Consider the following 27,099-nt stretch of genomic DNA (forward strand, 5'->3'; position numbering starts at 1 on the left):
TTTCAACTCAGCCTCATGGTGGCGCTATAACTGGCCGATTAGTGTGATTTTGTTTATTCATGGCTGGAACTTGTAGTGGGGGGGGGGAAACACTTGACATTGCAAAACAATTATCTTTTTGGGGGGGTTGTCATCTGAAAAAATCACTTCACAACTACATGTGTTCAGTCATTATAGAACTTTACTGTAAAAAAGGAGAAAGAAAGAAAGAAAATCTATCCAAAAGTAGTTTTTCAGTAACAGTCTTATTATATGAAGACATGAAATAAATAAAAATAAAATCATAGAGCACCTCCCAGGCAGCCATTTTATGCACAAAACAGTTTAGCATGTATCCAGACAGAACTCCTCTCCACTTACAATACACAAAATAAAATGTGTTAAAGGATGCGTCTGTGGATAAAAGGTTAACTGTGTCATTAACATTAAGTGTAAGTAATGCATTCATATGTTCCAGTTGTAGACCAATTGACCTATAGCTAAGCCCCTCCCCAAACTGCTATGGTCCAATCACAGTTAAGCATAACATGGGTTAGACAAACCTCTCCACCAATAGTTTTCCTATATGACAAAACATTGTTTTAAAGGAGCATTCAGTGATTTGGGTGATTTGGAAAAAAACCCGGTCTGCCCCGGTAACAAGATGGGCACATGCACGCACTACAGTGGGGGAAGTACAACAGACTAACAGCACGTGCACCAAGGCCCTCCCCACTCGATCATGATTGGAGGAAGGCCCCTCTCATCCTGATTGGATGAAGGCTTTGCCACCCAAAGCCCAAACCGAAACTAGGGTTTTTTGACCCCAGGGGCTCACTCTTGACAGACTCCTTATGTGGTCAGCACACTTTATAGTAGGGAGGATTGGCCTGAAAATAAGAAAAAATAAGTGATATTTGAATTAAGTGAAATCACTGAATATACCTTTAAAAGAGAAATGCCACACACATTTTTCCAGTGCATATGGCAGGCCTCGTTGACTGATTTGGAAGAGATTTTTAAGGTCTGGTTCCAAAAATGAGCCAGTATTTAATGTGTAAAATCCATGATATTTACATTGGAATGAATGAGCCCGGCTGAAAGTGTCCAAGTGGGAGTGTCTAAGTGGGAGAGGCCGGGGCTTTGCTAAAGGTGAATTACAGTAGGCCTACTCGTTTGCCAGAGTGCTCTGAACATGTTAAAATGTTCTAGATAAGAAGAAATTAAGCCCTACCTCAAAACATTACATACGTTAAGATTTTTAAGATACGTTAAGAACTAAAAGCATGCATTGGAGTGTTACCAGAAACAAAAACTGAAGAGAAAAAAAGGCATTCCATCATAAAAACAAGAGAATCAGTCACTTTGAAGAATATCATCTGTGTATCAAATAATTAATTGACTAATCAGTGTTACACCCCCCTCCCACCAACCAAACAACAACAACTGTTTGCGCCTCAATGATGAGGGCAAATAAAATCAGTTTCATGAACACCACACCCTGTGGTTGTGTAGCCTCGGTCCCATAGGCTTACTTATCTGCGAAAAGAAAAGCCTGGTCACAACGTAAGGCAGAGAAGCTATCGGCGGATGAATCGTACGGAACATCCGTCAGATGTATTCCCCTCCCGGATACGATATTTTCCCGACCAATCGCAACACTTGTTTCATTCGCAGAGAATGTAAACTGATTTGTAAAAGCATCAACGTCATTTCCTTTGAGCGATACTTCCGCTAAAATCCCGCAATTTCCGCCCAAACAAATGATAGCCTCTACAGTGTAGGTCTTGCCCAGGGTGGTGGTTGTGAGGGATCTGAAGTGAGGATGAAAAGCAGGACTCATTTATACTTTAGTTCTAAGCTATGTACTATAGCTGGATCTACAAGCTCATCATAATGCGTTATAGCGTGACTCGTTAATTGTGAGCTTGTAGATGGGCTATTTTCTGTGATGACACTCATCAAACGACACAGGCTCTGACAACACAATAGGTGTGTTGGCGGGGGAACAATACAACATTCAACAAATCATCAGATGTTGCTCAAACTAAAAACACTAATAAAAAGCTTTCATACCAATAATAACCTTACCTAAGTCTTTGCTTTATTGTAACGTAACTGCCCAAGCCAGACAAGAAACACGGATTCAAGGATTGTAAAATTAGGACTTATGAACTACACTTTGAATCAACGTCTCTCAAAACTGCACCGTGCTACCATTTCACGAGAACGAGAAGTTGTCAAATTTCTATACAGCTTGATATCACTGTACACACACACACATCTGATTAACTGGCTCCATAGTCTAGTATAATTCATATAATACCAGCCCTCCTGATACAGGGAGGATGCCCTCAGTAAAACACTTTGAGCCAGAAAGCCAAAGTAGCCATCACTAAACCATCAAAAGAGGTCAGAGTTGAGGCACTCTCAAGTCTCAGAAGACTGGAGCAGCCAAACCTTTGGCCAAACCACTTTGACCAGGAAAGTAGCCATCACTAACCTTTCAAAGGCGTCAGACTTGAGACTGTATGTAAACTATATTTCAACAATAAGTGTCCTGTCCATCCATACACCCAGAAAGCAAAGAGGTACTGTGTTTTTGTCTTAATCAATGGCATCAACTACTCCATTTGAAATGTAAATTGCCTAAAGGGCTTAACTTTCACAAATAATCACAACCTGCTGTCATCCTTCGATCATTTAAACAGGAACTGCAATACAATTACACTTACACATGTACTGGAAATACGACTAATGCGTAGAGCCCTCTCTTCACCAGCCAAACAAACTTGACACTGTTAAACAGACAATTAAGGCTAATTGATACTTCCTTGAACTACTGTGTCATATGACAAAACACATTTTCACCTAAATAAAGAGTAGGCATGTTTGACTAGTTAACTAGTTAATTCCAAATGGAGAGGACAGATAATAGAGAGTATGCACATGCATGATTTTCCCATCAGGACACGCCCCCCTCATCTAGACTGAGTGGCAAAACATTGAGCAGCATGGAGTGTTGGAATTGGAAGCGCTCGTTGGAAATCACTCAACCGTCCTGCGTACCACCCGTTTCTAAATGTCACATAATGCAGGAGGCAGCAAAATGTTGTGTTATTGAAAACAAGCACTTCCAAACTCTGACACTCTGACAAAAATAATCAAACGCAGGGCATTTCTTGACAGAAAGTAGCTCATAACGTTTCTATGGTGGATTTTTATGAAACAAAAACTTTGCAGATAGAAAGAGTATAATTCAAGCTTTTCGTACAGCTGCAATGTTGGTGAATTTAACATTGTTTAATGCAATCAGTCAGGACTTTTCCGTTTGGATGAATGGGCTGTCAAGGCCAGAAAGTAGTTTTTTGCCACTCAGTGGGCGTTCCCGCATAACGTCCAGGTACGATGATGTCACGCGCATACCCTCTATAGTAACCTAGTGCTTGTAACCAGTAGATACAGTACATATCTGTATGTGAAGAAAACCAATGCCACGTATGTATCTATGTATGTACAGTAGGTGCACACTGGAACGACCAAATTGACCACACATACTATATTTACAGTAAGAAGTTCATGTGTAGTTTAGTTGTGATCTTCTGAATGTACAGTAGCTTTAAGTCATATCCCTTGGGACTTCAATGTTTCGGCCCAACGTACGCCTATATCATTTGAGTGTTTAAAATCGAATATGATAGGATTAGGAAGGCACCGTGTTGCTGTAAATCAAGTCAAAACCTGTTTTCACTTTGGGAACACACACAAAAAAAAGCCTTATCAGCATTCATTGCTGCCGGTTCATACAAGTCTTAAAGTAAAGCATTTTGTTCACAGACTCATTTCTGAAGTGGCTTTGCTCCAAACTCGGCTGTACACTAGCTCATCTCTGAGGCTCCTCCTGCTGCTCCGAGAACTCCTCGAGGAAACTGATGTGGAACCGTCGCACGTTCTCCAGTAGCACTTGGAGCTTCTCTGCGCTCGGCAGAATGGTCATCCTGGAAGTAGGAAGAGATACGTCTAGTTAAAACACTTGGCAGTCTCTATGGCTGAATCTCAAGTCATTACTATTGTATATGCACGGACTGTGTGTACTGGTATTTCATGGTTACCCATTTAGACGATTCTACAAATGCCTTCTAAATCAGTTTTCTGAAAAACCTCATGTCGTTCTCAAACATTTTCATGTCAAGGACCCCCAAAATTATATGTAATTGGCCGCCGACCCCCATCTGAAAATATGTTGTTCCAGGGGCCTCCCAGAAGCAAAGATTTGAGTTAAAAACGTCCACTGGGAAAGAATATATATTCAAAGATTTGTGTCACATTTTCACGATTTTTCAAAAATGGCAGACCTACAAGCTTGTAGAGCGGCACTCGGTGCTGTGCTATGAGCTTGTAGATCTGCTATTTTTCAATAGCTAAAGCATAACATAATGCTAACACCAAAAGGGGTTCCCGCCCAGAATGGGTTAAGCTTATTCATGTTAGGGTTAGTTAGTTAGTCAAGGGGCCCGAGACAGATTTTGGTACCACCTAAGGCGACCGTAAAATGTTTGTATACCTACATCTCTAGTTTATATTTTAACTATTCCAATTCAGCAGCTTAATGCCAGTTATATGTATGACCATACCATAAACAACCTATATAATTCAACATTTTCAACATTTCATTATGCTTTAACTAGCATGTGACGGGTCAAACTAGGGGTTTTCATGATTCTGAATCCATTGCAGTATTATTTTTGCATGAAAAACACTCCATTGGTCCATTGGCTCACACGTCCAACACTCAAAATCCCTTACACGCTTCACATCATGTAAAATAGAAATTATATTCACTGGAAAAATAATAAAGGTTTACTTTATTAGTCAATTTAAGACCTGTAATGTATTGAATAGAGTAACATTAAACATTCCCTCCTTTATTCAACAGTTGAGCTGCATGTTTTATCACACACACACACACACACACACACACACACACACACACACACACACACACACACACACACACACACACACACACACACACACAATAGTGGATGCGCAAACTTGGAAAACTCTACAACAAGTGCTTCAGGATACAGAAAGCATCGACTTCTCCATATATGGCGACTGCCAATTATTGCAGACACTGAACAGAATTTTGCCGACGCGCGTGCACACGACCATGTATTAATAAACTACTGGGAGCTTAACAACGGTGTACGGACATCCTACCTTTCTTTCTGTATGTATGTATATTTTTGACCAGCACCCGTAAACATGTTTTGAGATGTGCGTGCTTCCCGTTTGGATGTTCTCTCAACCACTGATATAGAAACACAGCTTTTTCAGAAAACTGTTAGGATTTATAGGATTTTTTTTAATTAAGATAGGATTTTTTTTAACCCACTTTGTGCGGGAACCCCTTTTGGTGTTAGCATTATGTTATGCTTTAGCTATTGAAAAATAGCAGATCTACAAGCTCATAGCGCCCCACCAAGTGGCGAGCTACGAACTACGAATGACTGACAAGTGGTAGGTCCCCTCTCTAAGAAAGAGAGTGAGTGGGTTCTCAACCCGTGGGTCGCGACCCCTTGTGGGGGGGGGGGGGGGGGGGGGGGTCGCTAAATTATTTTGGGGGGTCCCCAAATTAAAAAAAATGTTTTGCAACTGAATGGCTGGAAAGTGGAAATGAAGAGTTTACATATAGTACACATAGTACATGCATACACCTTCCCTAATGATTATATTTGGTTTCAGTATTTATTTATGGTGTATTGTCTCTATTATTAAGGTTATTGTAGCAGTCAATTTATATTGGGGGTCGGGAGGGGGCGCGGCGGGGGTCCCGAGACATTGCCAAAGCATTTCCGGGGGTCCCCGGCCAAAAACGTTGAGAACCCCTGGTCTAACCTAAAGTGGTAGGTCCCCTCTATGAAAGAGAGAGTGAGTGGTCTAACCTAAAGTGGTGAGTGAGTGAGTGGTCTAACCTAAAGTGGTAGGTCCCCTCTCGTTGGCCAAAGCCACTCCCAGGAACTACGCATATGCCAGTCTCCTCCAGCAGCCTCAGGCAGTACAACATGTCTGGAGCCATACCTAGGGACTAGAGATGTACAGTACATTAGAAAAATGAATGATTATCACTTTTAAAAACAAGGCTCCCTAAGTGTTTCAGCAAATAATTAAGAACTTTGTTGTGCTGTACTTGATGCTCTTTGACTGATTGACATTGTGTCCATTAGTTACCTAGCCAACATCATAAAACGTTTATACAACATTCAGCCACTAGATGGTGCACTCCACCTACACTCTCCACATCACCTCTAGTAGACATGTCGCTGATTATTAATCCCAGCAATGTTCTAGGATAGACCAGAGCTATCTAATAGAAGAGTTGCGATATTGAGGGGGCAGAAAAACAGCCCGGTCACGTGGTTCATGTACTCGCGCAAGCCCATAGACTCCAATGCATTCCGTAAACTTCCAGTTCTCCCCATTCCAATAGAAGTCTATGTAGAAGAGCCGCCATTGGACTGAAGCCCCATGAAGTGAACGGAGTTTGCGTAACTCTGTCTTACTCTATGGCTCTGGGATAGACCCGCCTTACCATGTGTCTGATTGGCTCCCGGGCAGGCATAGTTTTACTGAGGTAGGGTTAAGTTTAGGTGTAGTTTTACTGAGGTTAGGGTTAGGCGTAGTTAGGCATAGTCGCAAAAACAAGAACTGTCAATCACAACGACTACTGGCCAATCACAGCAGGGCTTTCGTAGAGCTGCAGTGGGATCCACAATTATTACACAATTGCCTGATTTCATAATTGTCCATTCATCTGTATAAAACAGCTGGATGAAATAAAAAAATAAATGTCATATTTCTTTCATAAATATTTCCATATGGTCATTCATACCCTGTTAACCACTTTCAACCTGGCATGTCTGGTTTGGGCATTTAGCGCAAAAAGGGAAAAAAATGGCAGATCTCTCTCTCTCGACACGTACAGTACCTTGGCCTTCTGGACAGCTCGTGGAGGAATGAAGATCTGTGGGAATGCGTACATGGCTCCCTGCACTGGATTGCATTGGATCCCAGGCACCGTGTTGAGGGTCTGCTCTGTCATCTTGGCCCTCTCAGCCAGGCTGCCCAGCACCATGCTCTTCTCCTGGAGAACACAGTCAAATCCACAGTGTTCATTTAAGTCTTAAAGGACCACTTCACCACTTTTCAACCTATCTTCATATAATAGGTCCTCACTAATAATCATTATAAAATGGCACGATTTTTTTCTACTCAGTCTGTGTCTCATAGGAGGGCTGTGGGCAGTTTAGAAACCGTCTTCCAGTGACATCATCATTAGGCAGATTATTTTTTTAAACAAGATTTTTTTATCGTGAGAACGATGGCTTCCATTTTCGCATTGCAAATTTTCAGGACTAGAAAGCCTGCAGTTTCTATTAGCTTGGATTCCCCATCGACGATGTCACTGGAAGACGGTTTCTAAACTGCCCACAGCCCTCCTATGAGACACAGACCGAGTAGAAAAAAATTGTCAAGATATTGCTACACAGAAGGACCTCACATTCAACAGCGTATACATTACATTACATTACAGTCATTTAGCAGACGCTTTTATCCAAAGCGACTTACAATAAGTGTATTCAACATAGGTAGGGAGCGTATATAGCTCCAACTAGAAAAAGTGCCCCCCTGGGGCACAGGTCTCCACCAGGGCAGGTCAGGTTGTGGCCTCCTGGTGGCGCTGTAATAGGTCAATGTGAAAAAGGGTTGGATATATTCTTCAGCCTAGTAGGAAAGTCTGTGAACGATTTCACATAAGATGCACACTGCAGCTTTTTTTCCCTAAACGGGCCAATCCTGCAAACTTTGAAAACCAATGTTAGCCAATTAGGATGGATGGATCAGTCTTGGGGCCGATTCATACTCTTATTTTAAAGCCGAATAAAAGTCGGTTCGGCTCTGTAGAGCCTACAATGTGGGGCGGGTATACCGTCCTAAAGTCGGCTCTTCGGTGCTACTGGAAATTTATGACGAGCCGAAATCATTTCGGCTCTACAGCGCCCAAACAGCTGTAAAATAGGAGTATGAATGGGCCCTAAAACACATGACTGTGTGTAAAACATACTCTCTCCCCATGCCGTCGGCCTAGTGGAGACAATACATTCTGAAAATAAATATGTTATTGATTAAATAAATGTGGGCTAAACGAAGTCAAAGGGGTCATGAGAATAAAAAACACTTCACATAGGTGTTGTTTAGCCATTTAGTTTTATACCTTCCATTTCTATACTAGAGTATACTTTTTCTCCTTTGTTTTGTCGTATTGCGAGTACTAGTAAGATACATTTCTTGCACATGCAAACGTAGATGGTCAATGAAACTGATTTTGAATAAATGAAAAAACTGCAGCAAGTTAGCTTCACCATTGGCCTTTACAAGAATATAGAGTATCTCCCTCTCTCTCAAACACACACACCTTCATGAACTGTGCATAGGAGGGCTCATGGGGTTTCGGGGGATTGGCGATGACATCCATTGCAGCCTGTCCAGTGACGGGGGGGCACAGACGCACCGACAGCATCTTTACCAACTGAGCCTTCACCTCGCTGTCCAGGTTCAACACCTCCATGTAGCCTCCACGGAAACCACACCTAAGAATAGAGGGTTGAGATAGACACACTGATAAGAGTCACTGACTAGGCAAACTTTTCTGCTAACTAGTTTTTCCTAATAAAGTTTTTTTTATTTCTGTAAAGTGACTAGAAAAGCGCTATATAAATCATATTAGATTATCCTTGTGTTATAAACCTTATAAATATTTATGTTTAGCTTTCTTTCTTTCTTTCTTTCTAGAGTGTAACCATGTCTTCCAAGAGTCTTCCAAGCTACCCGTTAACCCAGTCGGGCCACGAGGTTTGTATTCCTGAGGTGCACGAGACGGTGAGATTGAGCCTGCAAAACTGTACCATTCTCAATTAATGCCGATAGTCAGCTAATAGCATAGAGAGAGAACCAAAGGAAGAAAATCTCTTTTCAGGACTTGATCTTAATTTTCTCCACCAGGCCGAAGGCATGGGGAGAGAATGTTTTGCACTCCGTCCGCGTGTCCGTCCGTCTGTCCGTCCGTCTGTGAACAGCTAATCTCCGGCACCGTTAACCCGGTTGATTTTGCGCACACACTCCCTGGATCCCAACGATGAACCTCTGCCCCAGAACGGCCTGTTATAGCGCCACCAGGAGGCCGACCTTTGAGATTTTTTTTTTTACATTACTCCAGATTTTGTCCAAAAATCCCACAAATCGTTACACACTATCTCTCTATAGTCATGTGTTCAAGATGGATCTGTCCGATATTTCATATTCCATCCTAATTGGCTAACATTGGCTTTCAAAGTTTGCAGGATTGGCCCTTTTGAAACAAAAAGCCTCAAATCATGAACGCAGCGTGCAATTTACGTGAAATCTTTCACAGACTTACTAGGCTGAGGAATATATCCCACCCTTTTCACCTTGGCCTGTTATAGCGCCACCAACAGGTGGATTTTTGCAAACACATTTGGGAACAAAATGCCTCAAATCATCCAATCCAAATCAATGGTGTAAGAACAAAATATGGCACCCTTTTCACATTGGCCTATTATAGCGCCACCAGGAGGCCACAACCTGACCTGGTGGAGACCTGTGCCCCGAGGGGCACTTTTTCTAGTTTGGTTTGTGTTCACACAGGTGTGGATTTTTGTTCATGCCGCAGGAAAAGTTCAACCCAGCTGGCATCATGGCATGTAAGCTTAATTTATCCATTATGTCACAAATTGTGTGTGTGTGTGTGTGTGTGTGTGTGTGTGTGTGTGTGTGTGTGTGTGTGTGTGTGTGTGTGTGTGTGTGTGTGTGTGTGTGTGTGTACTCACTCTCCTGTGTAGCCTTTGGAGGTAGAGTGGAACGAGGCCAGCTCGACAGAGTTGAAGTACTCGGGGCCCATCTCATACAGAACCTTCTTAAACGAGTGGAACTGGCAGTCTGGAGAATACACGTTGTCCTGGTACACCTGAACACACGCACGCACGACCAGTTTAGAAGAAAGTAACTAAGTCTATCGTCTATAAGATAAAGCAAATATCAGGTAAAACTGTAATTGTGCTATATTTACATTTATGCTTTAGCCATTTCATTTCAGCTAATTGCTACGCCCAGTACAAGCTTTTCTTCCTACGGTAGATCACCTCCTAGACTACAATCAATTCATTAAGAAGTGCAAAGACAAATTAATCCATTTAGGCCAGACGTCGAAATTAAAAAAAATGTAATAATATATATTCAAAGATTTGAGGCACATTTTCACGATTTTTCAAAAATAGCAGACCTACAAGTTCATAGCGCGGCACTCGGTGGCGCGCTATGAGCTTGTAGATCTGCTATTTTTCAATAGCTATTAAAAGTATAACATAATGCTTAGTTAAAACACCAAAAAGGGGTTCCCGCCCAAAATGGGTTAAAGTGCTGAAAAATGTTCCTCTGATCACAGATTAGAATTCCATAGGATTTAACATGACAATGACCAAGATATAAGATATCTTGATATCTTAAAAATAAAGATATAATTATTACCGGTATGTTTAAAGGCAGAATCTCCCTGAATGAGATCAGTTGCATGTACTGAATGAATGCATGCATTTACAGAGTCTTAACTTGATACAGTAGCTCTCGTTTGACACAGCCTTTTTGAAGGTGGACTCGTCTTTCTCCTTCAATAAGCAAAGTGTTGGCCCCGGGCGGCTGGCGTAGCTGTCTGGGCACCTTGGCTGGTAATCCAGTCTGGCAGTGTGCCGCGGGTTCGACTAAGACCTACTTTCATCTATCGCTCTATCAATACAAAGAAAAAAGGCGAAAGCCAAAAAAAAAACAAAAAAAAGTGTTTGCAGTGACATTACCTCATCCGACATGACAAAGAGGTTCTCCTCGTAGGCAAAGTGGAGCACCTCCTCCATGCATTTCCTACTCTGCACCTGACCTAGACAATGGAAAGGTGAGGGTGAAAGAAGACAGTTTGGGAATGAGACAAGGAGACAGATGACAGACAGGTCATTAAGGATAAATAACGGTAATGGGTCGCACACACCAATACTGCATTTACCGTTCTTTATTCGATATGATTTGAACGGGTAACGCACCTAAAGTCAGAGCGCGGTGGTCACATGAAGAGTAGGTTATTAACTCATTCTAGGCCAAGTACTTATTTAACTTATTTTTCACAAAGTGCCTCCAGGTCATAGACATTTTTGACTTCTTTTTAAAAAAAGGGACTTTTTCCCCCCCCCAAAAAATAGAACAAATCTATGATGGCCTGTGCTGAACTATTGCTACTGCCATTTAGCGGTGGATGAGTTAAGGATGTAACACTATTTCCTTGTGAACCTCATACTTTTATACATCTACAAATTGTACTTTTTCTGTTTTGTCTATGGAGTTAAGTTAACATTACTCTGATAGACCCCTAGGTGTGGTTATCATACAACAACGGCTGGATGTCTGCTGTGTTCAGGAATCAAGATGGAAGGGTGGAAGTGCAAGGATGCTAGGTGCGATCGGTAGAAGGTACAAGTTCTTTTAGCAAGGCTGTAACGAAGGGACAGCTGGCGCTGGGAGTACTTATCGCCGAAAAGTGGATAGATCAAGTGCTAAGTGTTAGTAGGGTAAATGAGCGGATACCGTTAGTGAAGATGATTATTGGGAAGCGCCTGACAAATGTAATTTCAGTCTTTGCCCCCCAAGTTGGCCGATGTGTGGACGATAAGGATGAGTTCTGGGACAAAGTCAACGTGGTACTGTCAGGAATCCCCCAGCAGGATGAGGCTATAATCCTTGGAGGTGACTTGAATTTACATGTGGGGAGGGAGTCAGGTGGCTTTGATGGAGTCCATGGTGGACAGGGGTATGGCATGCGGAATGTGGAGGGAGAGAGGATTCTGGAGTTCGGAGATGCACTAGAGCTGGTGGTGTGCAACACGCTTGTCAAGAAGGACGAAGCCAAACTAGTAACATACCGTTCGGGTGGCTGCAGGAGCACAATAGAATAGATTACATCATGGTCAGAAAGGAAGACGCGTCATGGTCCGGAATGCCAGTGAAGAGAAGAGTGTATGTCTTAGCACCGTCCAGACTTCGGCAGGTGTGGAAGCTGCAGAAGGCAGAGATAGAAAAGGAGTTTAGGGAGAAGATCGAGAGCTGAAGAAGTGGAGGAAGTGATGGAGTCAGGCAACGTGGGTCTCAAGTGGCAGGCAATGAAGAAGGCCCTGCTCGAAGTAAGTGTGAGTGGTCAAGGAGGCGAAGCGCGAGAGACATGCGCGAAAAGGCAGTGAACGAGAAGAGGCGGTGCCATGAGGTATGGAAGAAATCTAGAGATGAGGCAGACAGAGTACGATATGCAGAGGCAAAGGGCATCACGAACAGCAGTATGGGAGGCCCAAGAGGCCAAGAGGAAAGAATTTGCAAGTGAGCTGCAGAGCGAGAGAGGGCAAAAGAGCTTCTTCAAGACAGCGAAGCAGAAGGTTGAAGGAGAGGCGTGATGTGACAGGTGCAAGCTGTGTGAAGGATGAGGATGGTAACATCGTGACAGACAGCAGAGGAGTGAAGGAAGTATGGCAAACGTACATGGAGAGGCTGCTGAATGTGGAGAACGACTGGGATGGAGACGTGGGATGTGACAAGGTGGAGGGTGCCCGATCACGGCAACAGAAGTGGTGAAAGCCCTGAAAGCCATGAAGGAGGGAAAGGCGGCTGAACCTTCTGGAGTGGTGGCGGAGATGCTAAAGGCGGCAGGGGATGTCGGTGTGCAGTGGATGACTGACCTGTGCAACAGTGTCATGGCTGAGGGGAACATTCCACAAGACTGGAGTCATACAGGGCAATAAAGCTGCTGGAGCATGGAATGGAAGTGCTAGAGCGGGTGTTGGAAAGGAGGGTGAGGACACAGGTTGAGGTGGATCAGATGCAGTTTGGCTTCATGCCCGGTAAAGGTACGACAGATGCAATCTTTATCACTCGACAGATGCAAGAGAAGAGGAAGAGGTTGTACTATGCTTTTGTTGACATAGAAAAAGCTTTCGATAGGGTGCCAAGAGAGGTGGTGAGGTGGGCCCTAAGGAAGTCTGGAGTGGAGGAGGGACTGGTCAAGGTAGTGATGACTCTTTACAGCAGAGCATGCACAGTAGTCAGGACAGGAAACGGAGACAGTGATGGGTTCGAAGTGAGGGTGGGAGTGCATCAGGGATCAGTACTCAGTCCATTACTGTTCGCTATTGTGATGGATGTGGTATCGAGGGAAGTTAGGGGTCGACTACAATGGGAACTGCTTTATGCTTATGACCTGGTACTGATGGCTCACACCAGAGAAGACCTAGCAAGGAGGCTAGCGGCCTGGAAGACATGCCTGGAAGTGAAAGGGATGAAGGTTGAATGCGGAGAAGTCAAAGGTCATGGTGTGGACCTAGCAGTGACCACAAGGGTGCGAAGTGGTTGGAAGAAGTTCAGGGAACTCATGCCATTTTTAACATCCAAGGCCACATCCCTGAAGATGAAAGGGCAAGTGTACTCTGCTTGTGTGGGCCCTGAAGGTGGCGCATGAAGAGAAGCTTAACAAAGCAGAGATGAGGATGATCAGATGGATGTGTGTCACTGAGGGACAGAAAGACCAGTGCATAGCTGAAACAGAGAATGGGAGTGGAGGCCATAGTGGATGTGGTGAGGAGAGGCAGATTGCGATGGTACGGACACGTAGTATAAGGAAGGAAGAAAACGATTGGGTGAAGAAAGTAATGTCGATTAACTTAGAGGGGACAAGACCCAGTGGCCGGCCTAAGAAGAAATGGCAGACGACCGTGTTGGCTGACATGAAAGCGCTTCGGCATCGATCACGGGGTGGCCATGGACCGTTCCCTGTGGAAGAAAGCCATATCGAGAGTCACGTCCAACCCAGCGGTGCCTGGAAAGCGGCCTTTAAACCGATGATGATGATAAGTGACCACATTCACCAGCAATCAGAATGTGCTACAGTTGCATGACTACACGTCAAGTACCAGCAAGTTACCATCTTCGCATGTGCCATGGTAAGGCAGGACATTTGAGACCTTGAACAGGCCTTAAAACCACTTCAACAGTACTTATAGTTGACTGGATTCCCCCAGCGGTCTACACTAGGTCCCCTTCCATTTCCACACTATCTTCACCAAAAAACTCACTACAAACAACGCATCGCAATGCGACATATTTGTAGATTGGCTATTTTCACCGATTTTTTTTGTCCCAGAATATAGACAGTATGCCCTGCAGCAATACCATCTGGACAATTTTATATTTACAAATTACAATATCAGACCGACAGTACCACATATACGGTAGGCTATATTATATAGATATGTCAAAATAGATTATCTATACCCACGTAACCCACCTGAAGAATGCTTATTTTACTTTTATCCATGTTGATATTGAATAACACTAATAATAATAATAATGGTGCTGTCCAGCTTTTGTGCGTATAACCTGCTGGCAGTGCTTAAACCTTGAGCTTTTGTTCTGCTCGTGCTAGAACATACTTTGTCGTGACATTTTTACACTCCCCTCAATGACGAGGGGAGTGCCAAATAACAGTCTCAAACCAGGTGTGCCACATTTACACCCCGTTAAAAAAAATAAAAAACACAACAAGCTACAAACACTTTGAACTGGTCTGACTCCTAGACAGCCGTTTTATCATTCATGACAAAACTACTATCACCTTCAACTGACTGGTTACATAATCTGCTGCTGGAAGAGTACCAAGATCTCAGTGTAACCACATACTGGGTTCCAATCAGGAACGACAGGATCAGATGTCATGTGTGTGTATATATATATATATATATATATATATATATATATATATATATATATATATATATAGTAGTTATTAAAGTTGATGCATCGTTAATGGTGACCCAATGCCATGCAGGGAGGAATAAGTCAGGCATTGAAAGGATACAATTGATCCAGTTCCAACATCGAGCAGTTAACGCCGGATTAAAAAGTCATGTGCCAGAAAAATAGCAAGCACGCGCTCGTAGGTAATCTATTTTCGGCACGTGACTCTGTCACGCGACAAAGTATAAATGGTGCTTAAGACATACAGACAGACAGACGGTGACATTGAGCCCACCAGTAGGGTTTCCGGGGTTGATAATGCAGAGGACACGGGGCTGGCAGTGCTGCTTGGAGGCCTCGTATGCTCTGTGAAGCTCCGCCACGTCCATCGCCCAGCAGTTGGCCTCGTCCAGGTAGTAGCTGACCTGCACGGCGTCCATTTCTGCTATCGCTGCAGAGTACAGCGGGTACTGGGGGATGGGGATCAGCACGCCGGTCCTGCAACGACCCTGACCCGACACCAACAGCCTCAGAATGCTCTGCGCGCCATTAAAAAAAAAAGGACGGATGGAAACGAGGGAGAGATTAGAGGGAAGAGGGAATAATATAAAAACATACTGCAGTGGTTGCCGCAAATATGCCGCAAAGTATATACTGTACAGGTATGTACATGAGGTTATGAAAAGCAGCAGCACATATTTGTGCAGCAATAGAACAGTATGTATAGAACATAGACCTTTGCGCAAAAAGCCTAGCAGCTGGTTCGCACTAGGGCGTTCACTTCTAGTAATTTTTACTAGTTGACTAGTTGCCTAGTTTACTAGTCGACTAGTTGTTTAACACTTACAGCGCTAGCATTTATTGAAAAATTAGGATCTAATTCACGCCAGCATTTTTTCCAGTCGAGCTCTTATTTTGAAAAGCCACATTTCCAATTTTCCAGTCTACCGGAAGTAGTATTAACCTAGGAAGCTGAACAGAGCCTGGACAGGCCTTGTTTACAATATGAATCCAAACCGGGGCACTGGAGAGCTCCACATCGTCGGCTCTGTGCCGTCAAAGAAACGTTGTTTTGACCAAAATGCCATCTGGGACAAGGAATAGGAGATACAGGCGATTGAAAGAAACAGATAGAATGGATTATTATGGCGACGACGATCTAAGATGGGCGATCCAGTGCTGTGCTAACAACATAGCTAGCTAACCGGCTAACGTAAGCCGCATTATGGCTCGATCGATCGAATGCACTATAAAAGCGCAATTGCCATTAATCAACGGCAATGGCGGTAAGCGTTGTATCAAAAAATAGGCTTCAATTGACCTACATCTACGGCAATGGCGCTGAAAGAATTAACTACCGATTATGTAAAAAACAATAATAATAATAAATTGGTGACTATAACTATAACTAAACGGAGGTTTCATCCTCCGGGGAATATTAATGTTCCGAGTAAAGTGTCATGGCAACCCGCTCCGAGTCTCCGACCGACCACCCTGTCAATCTGTGTGTGAATGAATGGGTTCATAATAGAAATGCAGAGCATTTACCACAATGCCGTCACTGGCTCCTGTAGTGAGGTAGATGCTGTCCCAGTCGGCTGGAACCCCCTGGTCCCTCTGCTCAATGTAGGCAGCGATGTCGCGACGAATACATTCCACGCCCTGACTGGCACTGTACGAACCTACGTTAAGGGACACACAAAACAAACAATGTGCCAATGTTCCATTATTACCAAATTACAAATAGTAACTTACTCTGATTTAACCCATTTTGGGCGGGAACCCCTTTGTGTTTTAAACATTGTTATAATTTAGCTATTGAAAAATAGCAGATCTACAAGCTCATAGCGTGCCACCGAGTGGCACGCTACGAGCTTGTAGGTCTGCTATTTTTGAAAAAAAAATCGTGAAAATGTGGCACAAATCTTTGAATAAATATTCTTTCAGAGCAAACGTTTAACTCAAATCTTTGCTTCTGGGGGGTTCCTGGAACAACATGTTTTCAGATGGGGGTCGGCGGCCAATTACATATATTTTTGGGGGTCCTTGACATGAAACCGTTTGAGAACCACTGACATAGTTTTTTTTTCAGAAAACTGTCAGGATTTAGAAGACATTTGTAGAATCAGGTCAAAATGGCCAGATTGAGGCGTTTAAAAATTGTACTTTACCATTTCCATACTGCCTTACAGCTGTAATTCATCATTACCCCATAAATTAAAGTCTACTGCTGAGATAAGGGTGAGCTCATTGAGCAGAGGATACATTGCATTTTCACTTCAAAACGTCTGGTCAATCACTTACTAGTGATCCAACCCAACCAATGGGATATAGATTTCTCAATAGAAGAACAGGTACACAACTACACACAAACTAACTACAACCACCACAGAAATAAAATGGTGTTAACATGGAAATGCACAGGTCATCTTTCTTTTCTTTTAACACAACTGGACACAAACATGTTGTGTCACCAGTAATGCTGTGTTCTTCAGCCATGTTGACCCTGTCCCTGACCATCCTGTTATTTTGTCCAAAAAGGTCACACTGGGCCACACTGCATTGTATCCCACACCGTCAGCAATTCCATCTACCCACCCAAACCTACACATTGACCCAGTTAGCTGCATTCCAGCCAGATGCTAACAAACACACAGACAGTGTGTGTAGACGTAACAGGAATGTTGCGTTATTTCAAGCAAGCACAAGTTGCATCAACTAAAGAAACTGCACACAAAACACAAAGGAGCCGTGCCAATAGAGCGTCGCAGTCCCGCCCCCTACCATGGACCAGGAAATGAATCCCAATGCATTTTTAAAAAAGTATTTATTTAAAGACGGTTACGCCGCGGACAAAGCCAACTCGAGTCGTGACAACTCATGACAACACAAACAATATTTTGGACCAAACAAATAATTACAAAGAAGAAAAACAACAAAAAAAACACAAAATAATTGTGTTTGTTGTCATGATTTGTCACGACTCGAGTTGGCTTTGTCCGCGGCGTAAACGTCTTTAAATAAATACTTTCTGAAATGTCTATGAGGAAAATGAACGGAGAATCATTTCCTGGTCCATGGTAGGGGGCGGGACTGCGACGCTCTATACACATCAAGTTCTTGTGTCTCTCACTCAATCACACACACCGAGGCTCTGCCCTCCGCAACCCTGCAGGATTCGTCGAGCACGCTCCTTGGCGTCTTCAGGGAAAGCTGGGCTGCCCAGCAGCTCTGGGTAGGAGCAAAGAGCCACCACCTAGATGGACAAACAGACAGGAGGTAATATTCAATAAAACGCACAGCCCCACAGCAGAGAAAATTATAATGTAGCCTTCTTGTATAAGCCAAACAAAAGCAGCCAAAAACTTAAATGTCTTGCTCCCAACTTCCTATACATCTCCAATATTCTAAAGGCCAATGCATGTTATAGAGCCAGAATACATTTGTTTCGGCTTGGTCCAGACGTCACTCCAGACTAGAATACGTCACGTTAGGCATGTAACGATATATCGTATATCGATATATCGATATTAATCCCGACGATATGAATCGATTCATTGAAATTAAAAAATCTCAGGGGGGGAAAGATAAATTATATAAAATTTAAAAAAAGAAAAGAAATCGTATCGTGAACCTCATATCGTGATACGAATCGTATCGTGAGTTGAGTGAATAGTTACATGCCTACGTCACGTTACGGTTTGGGTGAGCGTTCTAATTTTGGCTGCCATACTGAGTCAGTGCCACTGACTCAGTATGGCATCTGCATTGCTTCGTCATTCATTCAGCCCAGATTCAAGTTCATTCTGTCAGCAGTGAAGCCAGTGAAAACTGCGGTAGTTTGGAAGAGACACAAGCCAACTTCCAGGATGAACAGACATCTATGAAATCTCTTTTTAGTGACCATCCATAAACACAACCGATCGCTACAAAAGGGAAAACCTCCATATATCTCCATATGTCACAAATTTCACACATCGGTCGCAATATCCAGGTATTAAGTAAGTAAGCAAAGTTTATTTATAGAGCACCTTTCACAGACAATTACAGTCACAAAGAACAATAAAATTAAAACAAGTCAATAAAACAAGTCAAGAACTAAATCACTAATAAAGTAAGACAAAATAGAAAAAGTAGAGTAAAAATAAAGCAATCAACATTTAACCAGGCCGGCTATGGAAAGGCCTGTTTAAAAAGGTGAGTTTTCAACAGTCCTTTGAAAATGTCCACAGAATCCACAGTTCTTAGGTGGAGGGGGAGCTCATTCCATAGCCTAGGGGCAAAACCTGCAAAGACTCAATCGCCTTTGGTTATTAGTTTTGTCTGAGGAACAACCAGCAAGGTAGTAATTTGGCCATCTGGTCGACACTCGAATTCTCAATAATACATCCCAATCCCGACTGACTTTGTTCATGACAGGGCTTATATACCGCAGAGCTCAGACGACACATAAGAAATTAAAGCGTGTGTTTAACCGCCGTTGTTCAACAACTGTACTGTTGTTCATTGTTGGCATCTAAGGAGTGTGCTTTGAGTGTGAACAAGCCAAACAGGAGACTAGAGAAGGTACAATGATCCAGAGAGGTTACAGAGAGTTCTAAAGTTGTAGAGCAGTTGGAGGAGAGCGTTTTGATTGATTGATCATGAGTTATTAGTAGAGACACACACACACACACACACACACACACACACACACACACACACACACACACACACACACACACACACACACACACACACACACACACACACACACACACACACACACACACACACACACACACACACACACACACACACACACACACACACACACACACACACACACAGCATTCCTGGTGTAACCATTACGGTACGATGCTAGCAGAGTCATCATATATTCCATCATCATCAACTGAAAAGTACATGCAGAGATACAGAATAAATACATCATCATGTCATCTTCAGTACTGTCCGTAATGGTTACACCAGGAATGCAAAGCTGCAGATCGTGTGTGTGTCGATGCCAAACTTTGCACACACACTCCCTAGATACCAACGATGAACCTCTGCCCCAAATTATCCAGAACAGCCGGTTATAGTAACGCAGCTATATATGAACGCATCCAACCCTTTTCACATTGGCCTGTTATAGCGCCACCAACAGGTGGATTTTTTGCAAAACACATTTTTGGAACAAAATGCCTCAAATCATCCAATTGCCATCAAAGGCGTAAGAACAAATGGCACCCTTTTCACATTGTTTTATATTATTTTATGCTAGGAATTTCTGCCTTATAAATTATGTACGAGGTGCTGTTGCCCACAGCATTTTTTTGATGTGTGCCTATGAATAAAGATTGACTTTGTACTATAGTACAGTAGTATAGTACAGGCACATAGCCTGAGAACTTTGGTGTACTGTACTTTGTTTCTGCTGAGCTTTTATCATGCTTTAGGCTATGCCATCAATTTAATGAAAATAGTACTAATAGTGCTAATAGTACATGACAAACAGGTCTAACTGGAAAAGTGTGGGTGAACAAGTTCATGAACAATGCCTTCCTGTAAAGCTTACCTTCCTGTAAAGCAGGGGTGGGCAACTGGTGGCCCGGGGGCCACATGCGGCCCCCACCTTCACTTAATGCGGCCCGCATGTTAATATCAGAATACTGATATAGTATTGATTTCAGCTGTTACAATTGCAAACCCGCTTGAATTACTTCATGACTAGTATTAAATGACTAGTATTAAAATGTTATTGTCTTTTTGTGTCCAATGTAGTTATGTTAACAGTTCATAAAGTTAACTTAACTATAACTAAATGCATTTGAAATTCAATAAAAATGTTACTTTTCAGGATTCCAATTCAAAAATAGCAAAAGAATATTCAGGTTTTCAATTCAAATATAGCAAAAATAGCTGCTCTACAAGCTCAAAACGCATCGATTTTTCTTTTGGGTTGGCCTATCCTTCTGCAATGTACTCCTTGCTTTTCGCCTCCATTCACTTCCCCGTTTAGCGCTCTGAAAGAAAGGCTCGCCACGCGTAATCTAGGGAGCTCTCCGTGGTTTTGACCAGATGGCTATACTTCCGTCTTCATTTCTGACTTCAACATGCCTCCCGCCCGGAATATTAACGCTTCTAAGAGAGACTCGATCGTAATCATAGCGAGGTAAGCAAGCAACATTATGCCTCCCGGTTTTTGTACGGAACGGAAGCCCCCGGCTTTCAGAGTAAAAGCTGCCATATGTGAATTCTCCAGGTTGCTGGGTGTGCTGAGTGAGCAACTCAATGCAAGTGGATGAGAGGAGAAATCCGGTGACGTCTCTATATAAAACTATATGGCTTGGAAAAGTACAGAATATGCTGATCCTCAAAGCTTCTCACTAGAGACATGCGTGATGTTTAAATAATGAATTCCGTCTATCCTCACCTGACGGAGAAAGGTGATTGGCTTCTGGCCCATGGCATGAGCATCTCCGATGTTGGCCTTGATGACCTCAGAGAAGGGATGTTTCACACCCTGAAGACAAGAGACAATAAACAATTATTTACATTTATTTATATACACGTTATTTATATTTACATTCAGATTTTAGCTGACAGTCCTACTCAGAAACAAACATATCGGTGGGAGCATGAGCATGTTTTAGCCCAGGGATCATGAATAACAGCATATAACTTTTTATGGTGGTTTTTATCACCTGAACATTTAAACAAAAAAGAGAATATGGAAATCTGGTCATTATTAAAAACTTGCTGAGCCATGTGGCCCATAGAGCGTCGTCCCATAGACATTTCAAAAAGTATTTATTTAAAGACCTTTTAAGCGTCGTACAAAGCCAACTCGAGTTGTGAGAAATCATGACAACAAACACAATATGTTGGACTAAACAAATAATTACAAAGAAGAAAAACAAAAAAACTTTTGTTTTTTTCTTCTTTCTAATATTTGTTTAGTCCCAAGTAGGGTTGCTGCAGACAACCCTGCATAGTGCATACTGGTGTATATGAGTCACATTCCGTTTCAATGCATTTATGTGAAGACATGATGGAGGTTCCTCAGACAAAAAGAATAACCAAAGGCGATCGAGCCTTTGCAGGTTTTGCCCCTAGGCTATGGAATGAGCTCCCACTCCACCTAAGAACTGTGGATTCTGTGGACATTTTCAAAGGACTGTTGAAAACTCACCTTTTTAAACAGGCCTTTCCATAGCCGGCCTGGTTAAATGTTGATTGCTTTATTTTTTACTCTACTTTTTCTATTTTGTCTTACTTTATTAGTGATTTAGTTCTTGACTTGTTTTATTGACTTGTTTTAATTGTATTGTTGTTAAAGCACTTTGTGACTGTAATTGTCTGTGAAAGGTGCTCTATAAATAAACTTTACTTACTTACTCCTGGCACCGCGCAGGACACAAAATTATATGAATTTGGGGCTGACCCCATCCTAGTGTGATGATTGGACTGACTTTGGCTGCTGTAAAGCTGTGATCATGAAACTGCTATAAATGTCTCTAACACCCCGATTGCCAGGGGTTATATAATTCATTAAATCATATCGCCCGATTGGCGATTTGGCGATTTATAGCAGTGGAGCACTTTTACCGACGGACCGGATGTTATCCCGGATGTGGCTGTAGCAGCTAGATGTAGCCAAAACACTCTAGAGGCGATCGACAACAACGGGATGTATGATTAAATCTACCGCGACCTAGCGACAAGACCACGGTGGGCCGTCTAATACATGATCTTTGCTTAGACGTTATGATTTAGTTCAAGAGTTAACGTTTTAAGATTTTCGGTCTCAACGGCTAAACGGGGGGGGGGGGGGGGGACATTTTTCGATGACATCCCACTGTTGCGCAACATCGAGTGTTGCACAACAGGCGCTCCCAGGCTGTGGAGCGATGTGATCGGTTTTGATATCAATAACCTCCGTCTTTTTGATCAATCTTCGTCCTGGACCCTGGGCGTTACTAATTGAAAGGACGGTGGACTTCGTCCTGGGCGATCGGGGTGTTAATTACCTCCACTTAAGATTATTGACTACATTCATAATAAAAGCTAAAGTAGCCTAAATCTTTGAGAACTACAGATCATAATCCACTGCACAAATCTCTCTCGTGATCATTCTGTGTCAGGGAGGCTGACCTGAAACAAAATAATTATTCCACTAAAGCAAAACTCAAGAAACATCACTATCGAGTGACTCACAAATAGCATGTTTTTGTTACTGTTCATGTGCACATTGGTCCTGTCAGGGCAACCGTCAGCTCATACCAGGGATTCCGCCAGTAGCCAGACAAGTTCAGTCTAGACGGCGTAGGTGCAATAGGTCAGAACATCAGGGTCCGTCAAGACTACACATCAAACGTTTGAAATAGGAGCGTAACTAACTCAAACTGACCACCAATATTCTGTTTTGTGAGGAATGACTGTTGAGGAATGAATGTTTTGACTGTTGCTATACTTGAAATATAAAATAAGAGTGAGCCCATAGTCACATTGTATCGCTATTGAGATACTGCATATAAGCATGCATAATGCATATAAGCATAACAACTGAGATATTACATTTTGTCCATATGTATATAGGCTATTGAGCAGCCCCACTAGAGTCAGTCAGCAGCACCTAGAGTCAGTCTAGGCAGGGACGTAGCGGACCATTTGGTTGCCCTACTCGTAGGATATTGGTGCTGCCCCCCATCCCAACGAGAGCGCTGCTATTCCTCATCCAGTTCGGCTATTTTTGCTGTTTGTTGAGGACGCACACACGGCCGCTCGTTATTAAGCGGCGGAGCCGCGGAGAAATTTGTTATTTTGAGGGTCGGCTTGGCCCTTTTTGGCACATTTTGTTGCCCCCCCCTCGGCGTGTTGCCCTACTCGCAGTGCGTATAATAATAATAATGGATGAAACGCACTTTACATTCGTCAGAATGTAAAGTGCTACAGCAAATGAATAAAAGCAGAAGAAACAACAAACCATTAAAAACATCTAAAAGAACGGGAACATTTAAAACATAAGAGCAAGGCTCGTCGAAGCACTCGTCATAAGTCACTGAACGGCCCAGCGTACCACCTGTTTTGAATTTGCACATAATGCAGGAGGCAGCAGCGCGACCCGTTAACAAAAACGAGTGCTTCCAAACTGCAACACTTAGAAAAAGAATCACCTGCAGAGGATGTCTTGACAGAAAGTAGCTCATAACATGTCTACGGGGGATTTGTATGAAAAACAAGCTCGGCAGATTGAAAGAGGATAATTCAAGCTTGGACTACAGCTGCAATGTTGGTGAGTTTAACGTTGTTTAAGATCACAAACCAAATTGGATGAGTGGGGAGTCAATGGAGGGTATTGCAACTCTAGATTCATCCCATTATAAAAAAATCTAGAGTTGCAAATTGCGGCTAGAGCAAGGCTATAAGTATTGCAAGTATAGGTAGCGACGGCACTGAGTCTAGGTTCTAGTAGGAGGCCTACTAGTAGTCACCTAGACTACAGGATATCAGTATGCAGGAAACCCTGCATAGTGCATACTGGTGTATATGAGTCACATTCAGTTTCAATGCATTTATGTGAAGACATGATGGAGGTGCTCATCAGGAGTAAAGAAGAGTTCAGATTCCCATTGGAAACAGGAAACTGTAGAAGTAACTTAAGGCTCAAATGAATAACTTAGAGAATTTAAGCTGTGTGCCAGGCTGCCAGCCTAACCATTCTAAAATCACACCTGTGTGAAATGAGGGGCGCTCTTATCAGACATACATCATGTCATTCTTGGCCAATCACAATTTGCGTCCTCACTTTTCCACCCTCACTTTTATCTCCAACTACTTTTGAGTTTAATGTTAATATTGCCAAAAGTGAAAGTGGTGGGGTGGTCAGAGCGAAAGGACAAGGACACACACACACACACCCTCCCAATATAACTTCTGGGGCATGCTGCCATGCTCACGCACGTACGGTACGGCATCTCTCGTGAAAGAACCAAGCAGCAACTGGTTCCAAATTAACGATGTGTCATCATGTAAGGATTATTAAAAACACAACTAAACCAGTCCATACATGTGCAGGCCCAGGGGTGTCATGTTAATGCATGACTGAGTGCTGCTGCCAACCAGGATGCAACAGAGGATGATGCAACTCCCGATACCTCAGTCATCATAATACCACAGAGCATCCAGCTCAGTCAACCCGTGTCGTGTCGCTTTATAGCTACTCGTCAACCGAATTGGAACCCAACCAATGCCCCCTGGCTGGGGGGGGGGGGGGACATTCGCCAGAAATAGCCGATCTGCAAGCTCACCGTAAATGTGATCGTTTAGTCGATAATGTACTATTTATGGTGTACAAATTCGGTGTAGAAGGAAACAAGTACGTATACAGTTGCAACCGAGGTCTGTTGTTCCACTGTTCCACTAAGAATAGAGGGGTTTACATCGGGTTTGTTGTTGTTTTTTTGCATCGAGTGTATTCACCTGTTGAATGTCCCTCTCGATTTCCCCGGCTTTGATGACTATGGGGCCCCGCACAGCGTACTCCACAGCCTTCACGTGCGGGTTCAGCGTGTCCATGGTGAGCGTCTTCTCCCGCATCTTGCCGCTGATCTCTGGCGTCGCGGCGGCGGCCGCCTCGGCCGTGCTGAACCGCTTCGAGCCGCCGCCGCCGTAGCGATGCTCCGCCACTGGCCCTTGCGTTTGGGCTCGCACGGATAGGACCGGTGGCATCAAGCCTGCTGCTGCGTCCAGCGACCTGGACCTCCGGGCTGGAGGAGGAGGCTGGGGAGGAGGAGGCTGGCGGCCACCGCCGGCGGCGGCGCGGACACCTGCGGCCAGAGAGCGGCGTGCCAGGTGCTGAAGACGATGCATGGTTCGGTTCCTCCTCCCTGTCTGCCGGCACTGGGGCTTGTGTTGTGGTGTGTGTGAGTCAGAGAGAAGAACGACGAAGAAAAAAAACGACGGTCACTCACGACCGTTCGAGTCTAAAAAAAAAAGGTCCAGAATTTCCCCGATCTGATTTAGTTAAATTCCGTATAGCCTGTACAGATTGGTTTCTCTATTGTCGTCTGGTCTGGCGATATAAAATCCACACACACACTCATCGCTAGCTGAACAGTCACTGCTGAACACCTCGCTTTTGTTAAATCACCGCCTCCTCCTCCTTCACAGTTATCTCTCGCTAAGAATACTGGGTAATGTGGTTTTTGGTCCTCTATGCGTGGCAGATCGTAAGTCAAAAATGACAGTTCACAAACTACACCACCCAGCTATATTAGGGATGTAATTCAAGACTACAATTCAAATTCCAACACAAGAATAGATAAAATAGAATATGAATGCTGCACCCACCTGCATGCTGCATAATATGGAGTTAATTTCCGGCCAAACTAGCCTTTATTAATAATAAATCATGTTTTGTCCGAATCTCCTGATCAAATCAAACTCCAGGGAGCTTCACAAATCACGTTCAACCCAGATTTGGCTCAAACAAGGGGTTAAATTAGTTTTACTGATATATGGCACCAAAATGTGGAATGCCCTACCAACAGATATAAAACCGTTAAAACGTATGAATCCTAAAAGCTGAAATGGAACTGGCCCTTGTAAAAAAAAAAAAAAAATCCATTAACCATGCACCATTAACAAATGCATGCATTTTGTTTTGGAAATAGAACATGTTGTGATCATCATCATATAAACTTAGAAATGCAGCATGCCCATAACTTATACCTGCTTGATCACTATAGCTCTGGTCCATATAGTGTTGGAGAGAAGTCGTTCTAACGCTATGGACCAGAGCTCAGAGCTATATTGATCATATGACCCAGAGGATCTGGACCAGAGTTAGAAGGAGTTCGCTATGGACCAGAGCTAACCCCAGACCCAGAGATAATGTGCACCGATTTGTGTGAGTTTTGGACAATTTTTTTTTAATCTTCTTTTTTTGTCACTTAGATTTGTATTCCTATTTTATCAATAAGAATAAAAATAGTTATTCTATTTATAGTGACTCATAGGAATAGACTATGTGACAACCGGGTATAGTCTGGTGACCACCGGAGACTGACGGGTGACAGCCGGAATGTAGACGGCACCCAGGTGAGCACGAGCAGTATGGGTTAGCGCTCCACTGCTAAAAGGTCAGCTAAAAGGTCCTGGGTTCGATTCCAGCTGGGGACACTGTGGGCGCTGGGGTCGTGTTCTCTCCTCCATCAGTGCCCATACCCTAGGTGGGGT

General features: G+C 43.2%; 1 protein-coding gene across 1 annotated transcript; it reads right to left on the bottom strand.

Moving 5' to 3' along the window:
* Positions 1 to 2,026: 2,026 nt before the first annotated feature.
* On the bottom strand, positions 2,027 to 26,007 carry LOC306919931 (alanine aminotransferase 2-like). The gene is made up of 11 exons (XM_079496499.1): positions 25,342 to 26,007; positions 21,293 to 21,382; positions 18,025 to 18,133; positions 16,426 to 16,559; positions 15,173 to 15,416; positions 10,911 to 10,990; positions 9,891 to 10,027; positions 8,459 to 8,633; positions 6,971 to 7,126; positions 5,958 to 6,070; positions 2,027 to 3,977 (listed from the first exon to the last, which is right to left on the bottom strand). Exons 1-11 carry the CDS (start codon positions 25,729 to 25,731, stop codon positions 3,863 to 3,865), a joined length of 1,743 nt encoding a protein of 580 aa, XP_079352625.1. The 5' UTR covers positions 25,732 to 26,007; the 3' UTR covers positions 2,027 to 3,862.
* Between the last annotated feature and the right edge of the window lie 1,092 nt (positions 26,008 to 27,099).

The sequence above is a fragment of the Electrona antarctica genome (assembly GCF_951216825.1).
Source record: "Electrona antarctica genome assembly, chromosome: 3".
NCBI lineage: Eukaryota > Metazoa > Chordata > Actinopteri > Myctophiformes > Myctophidae > Electrona > Electrona antarctica.

Excerpts from the sequence above, each read along its gene's own strand:
- LOC306919931 (XM_079496499.1), bottom strand. The coding sequence starts at position 25,731 with ATGCATCGTCTTCAGCACCTGGCACGCCGCTCTCTGGCCGCAGGTGTC. Across the intron at positions 15,417-16,425 it reads GAGCCAGTGACGGCATTGTG|AGCATTCTGAGGCTGTTGGT; the intron begins GTAAATGCTCTG and ends AATGGCGCGCAG. Across the intron at positions 10,991-15,172 it reads CAACCCCGGAAACCCTACTG|GTCAGGTGCAGAGTAGGAAA; the intron begins GTGGGCTCAATG and ends TCCATTGTCTAG.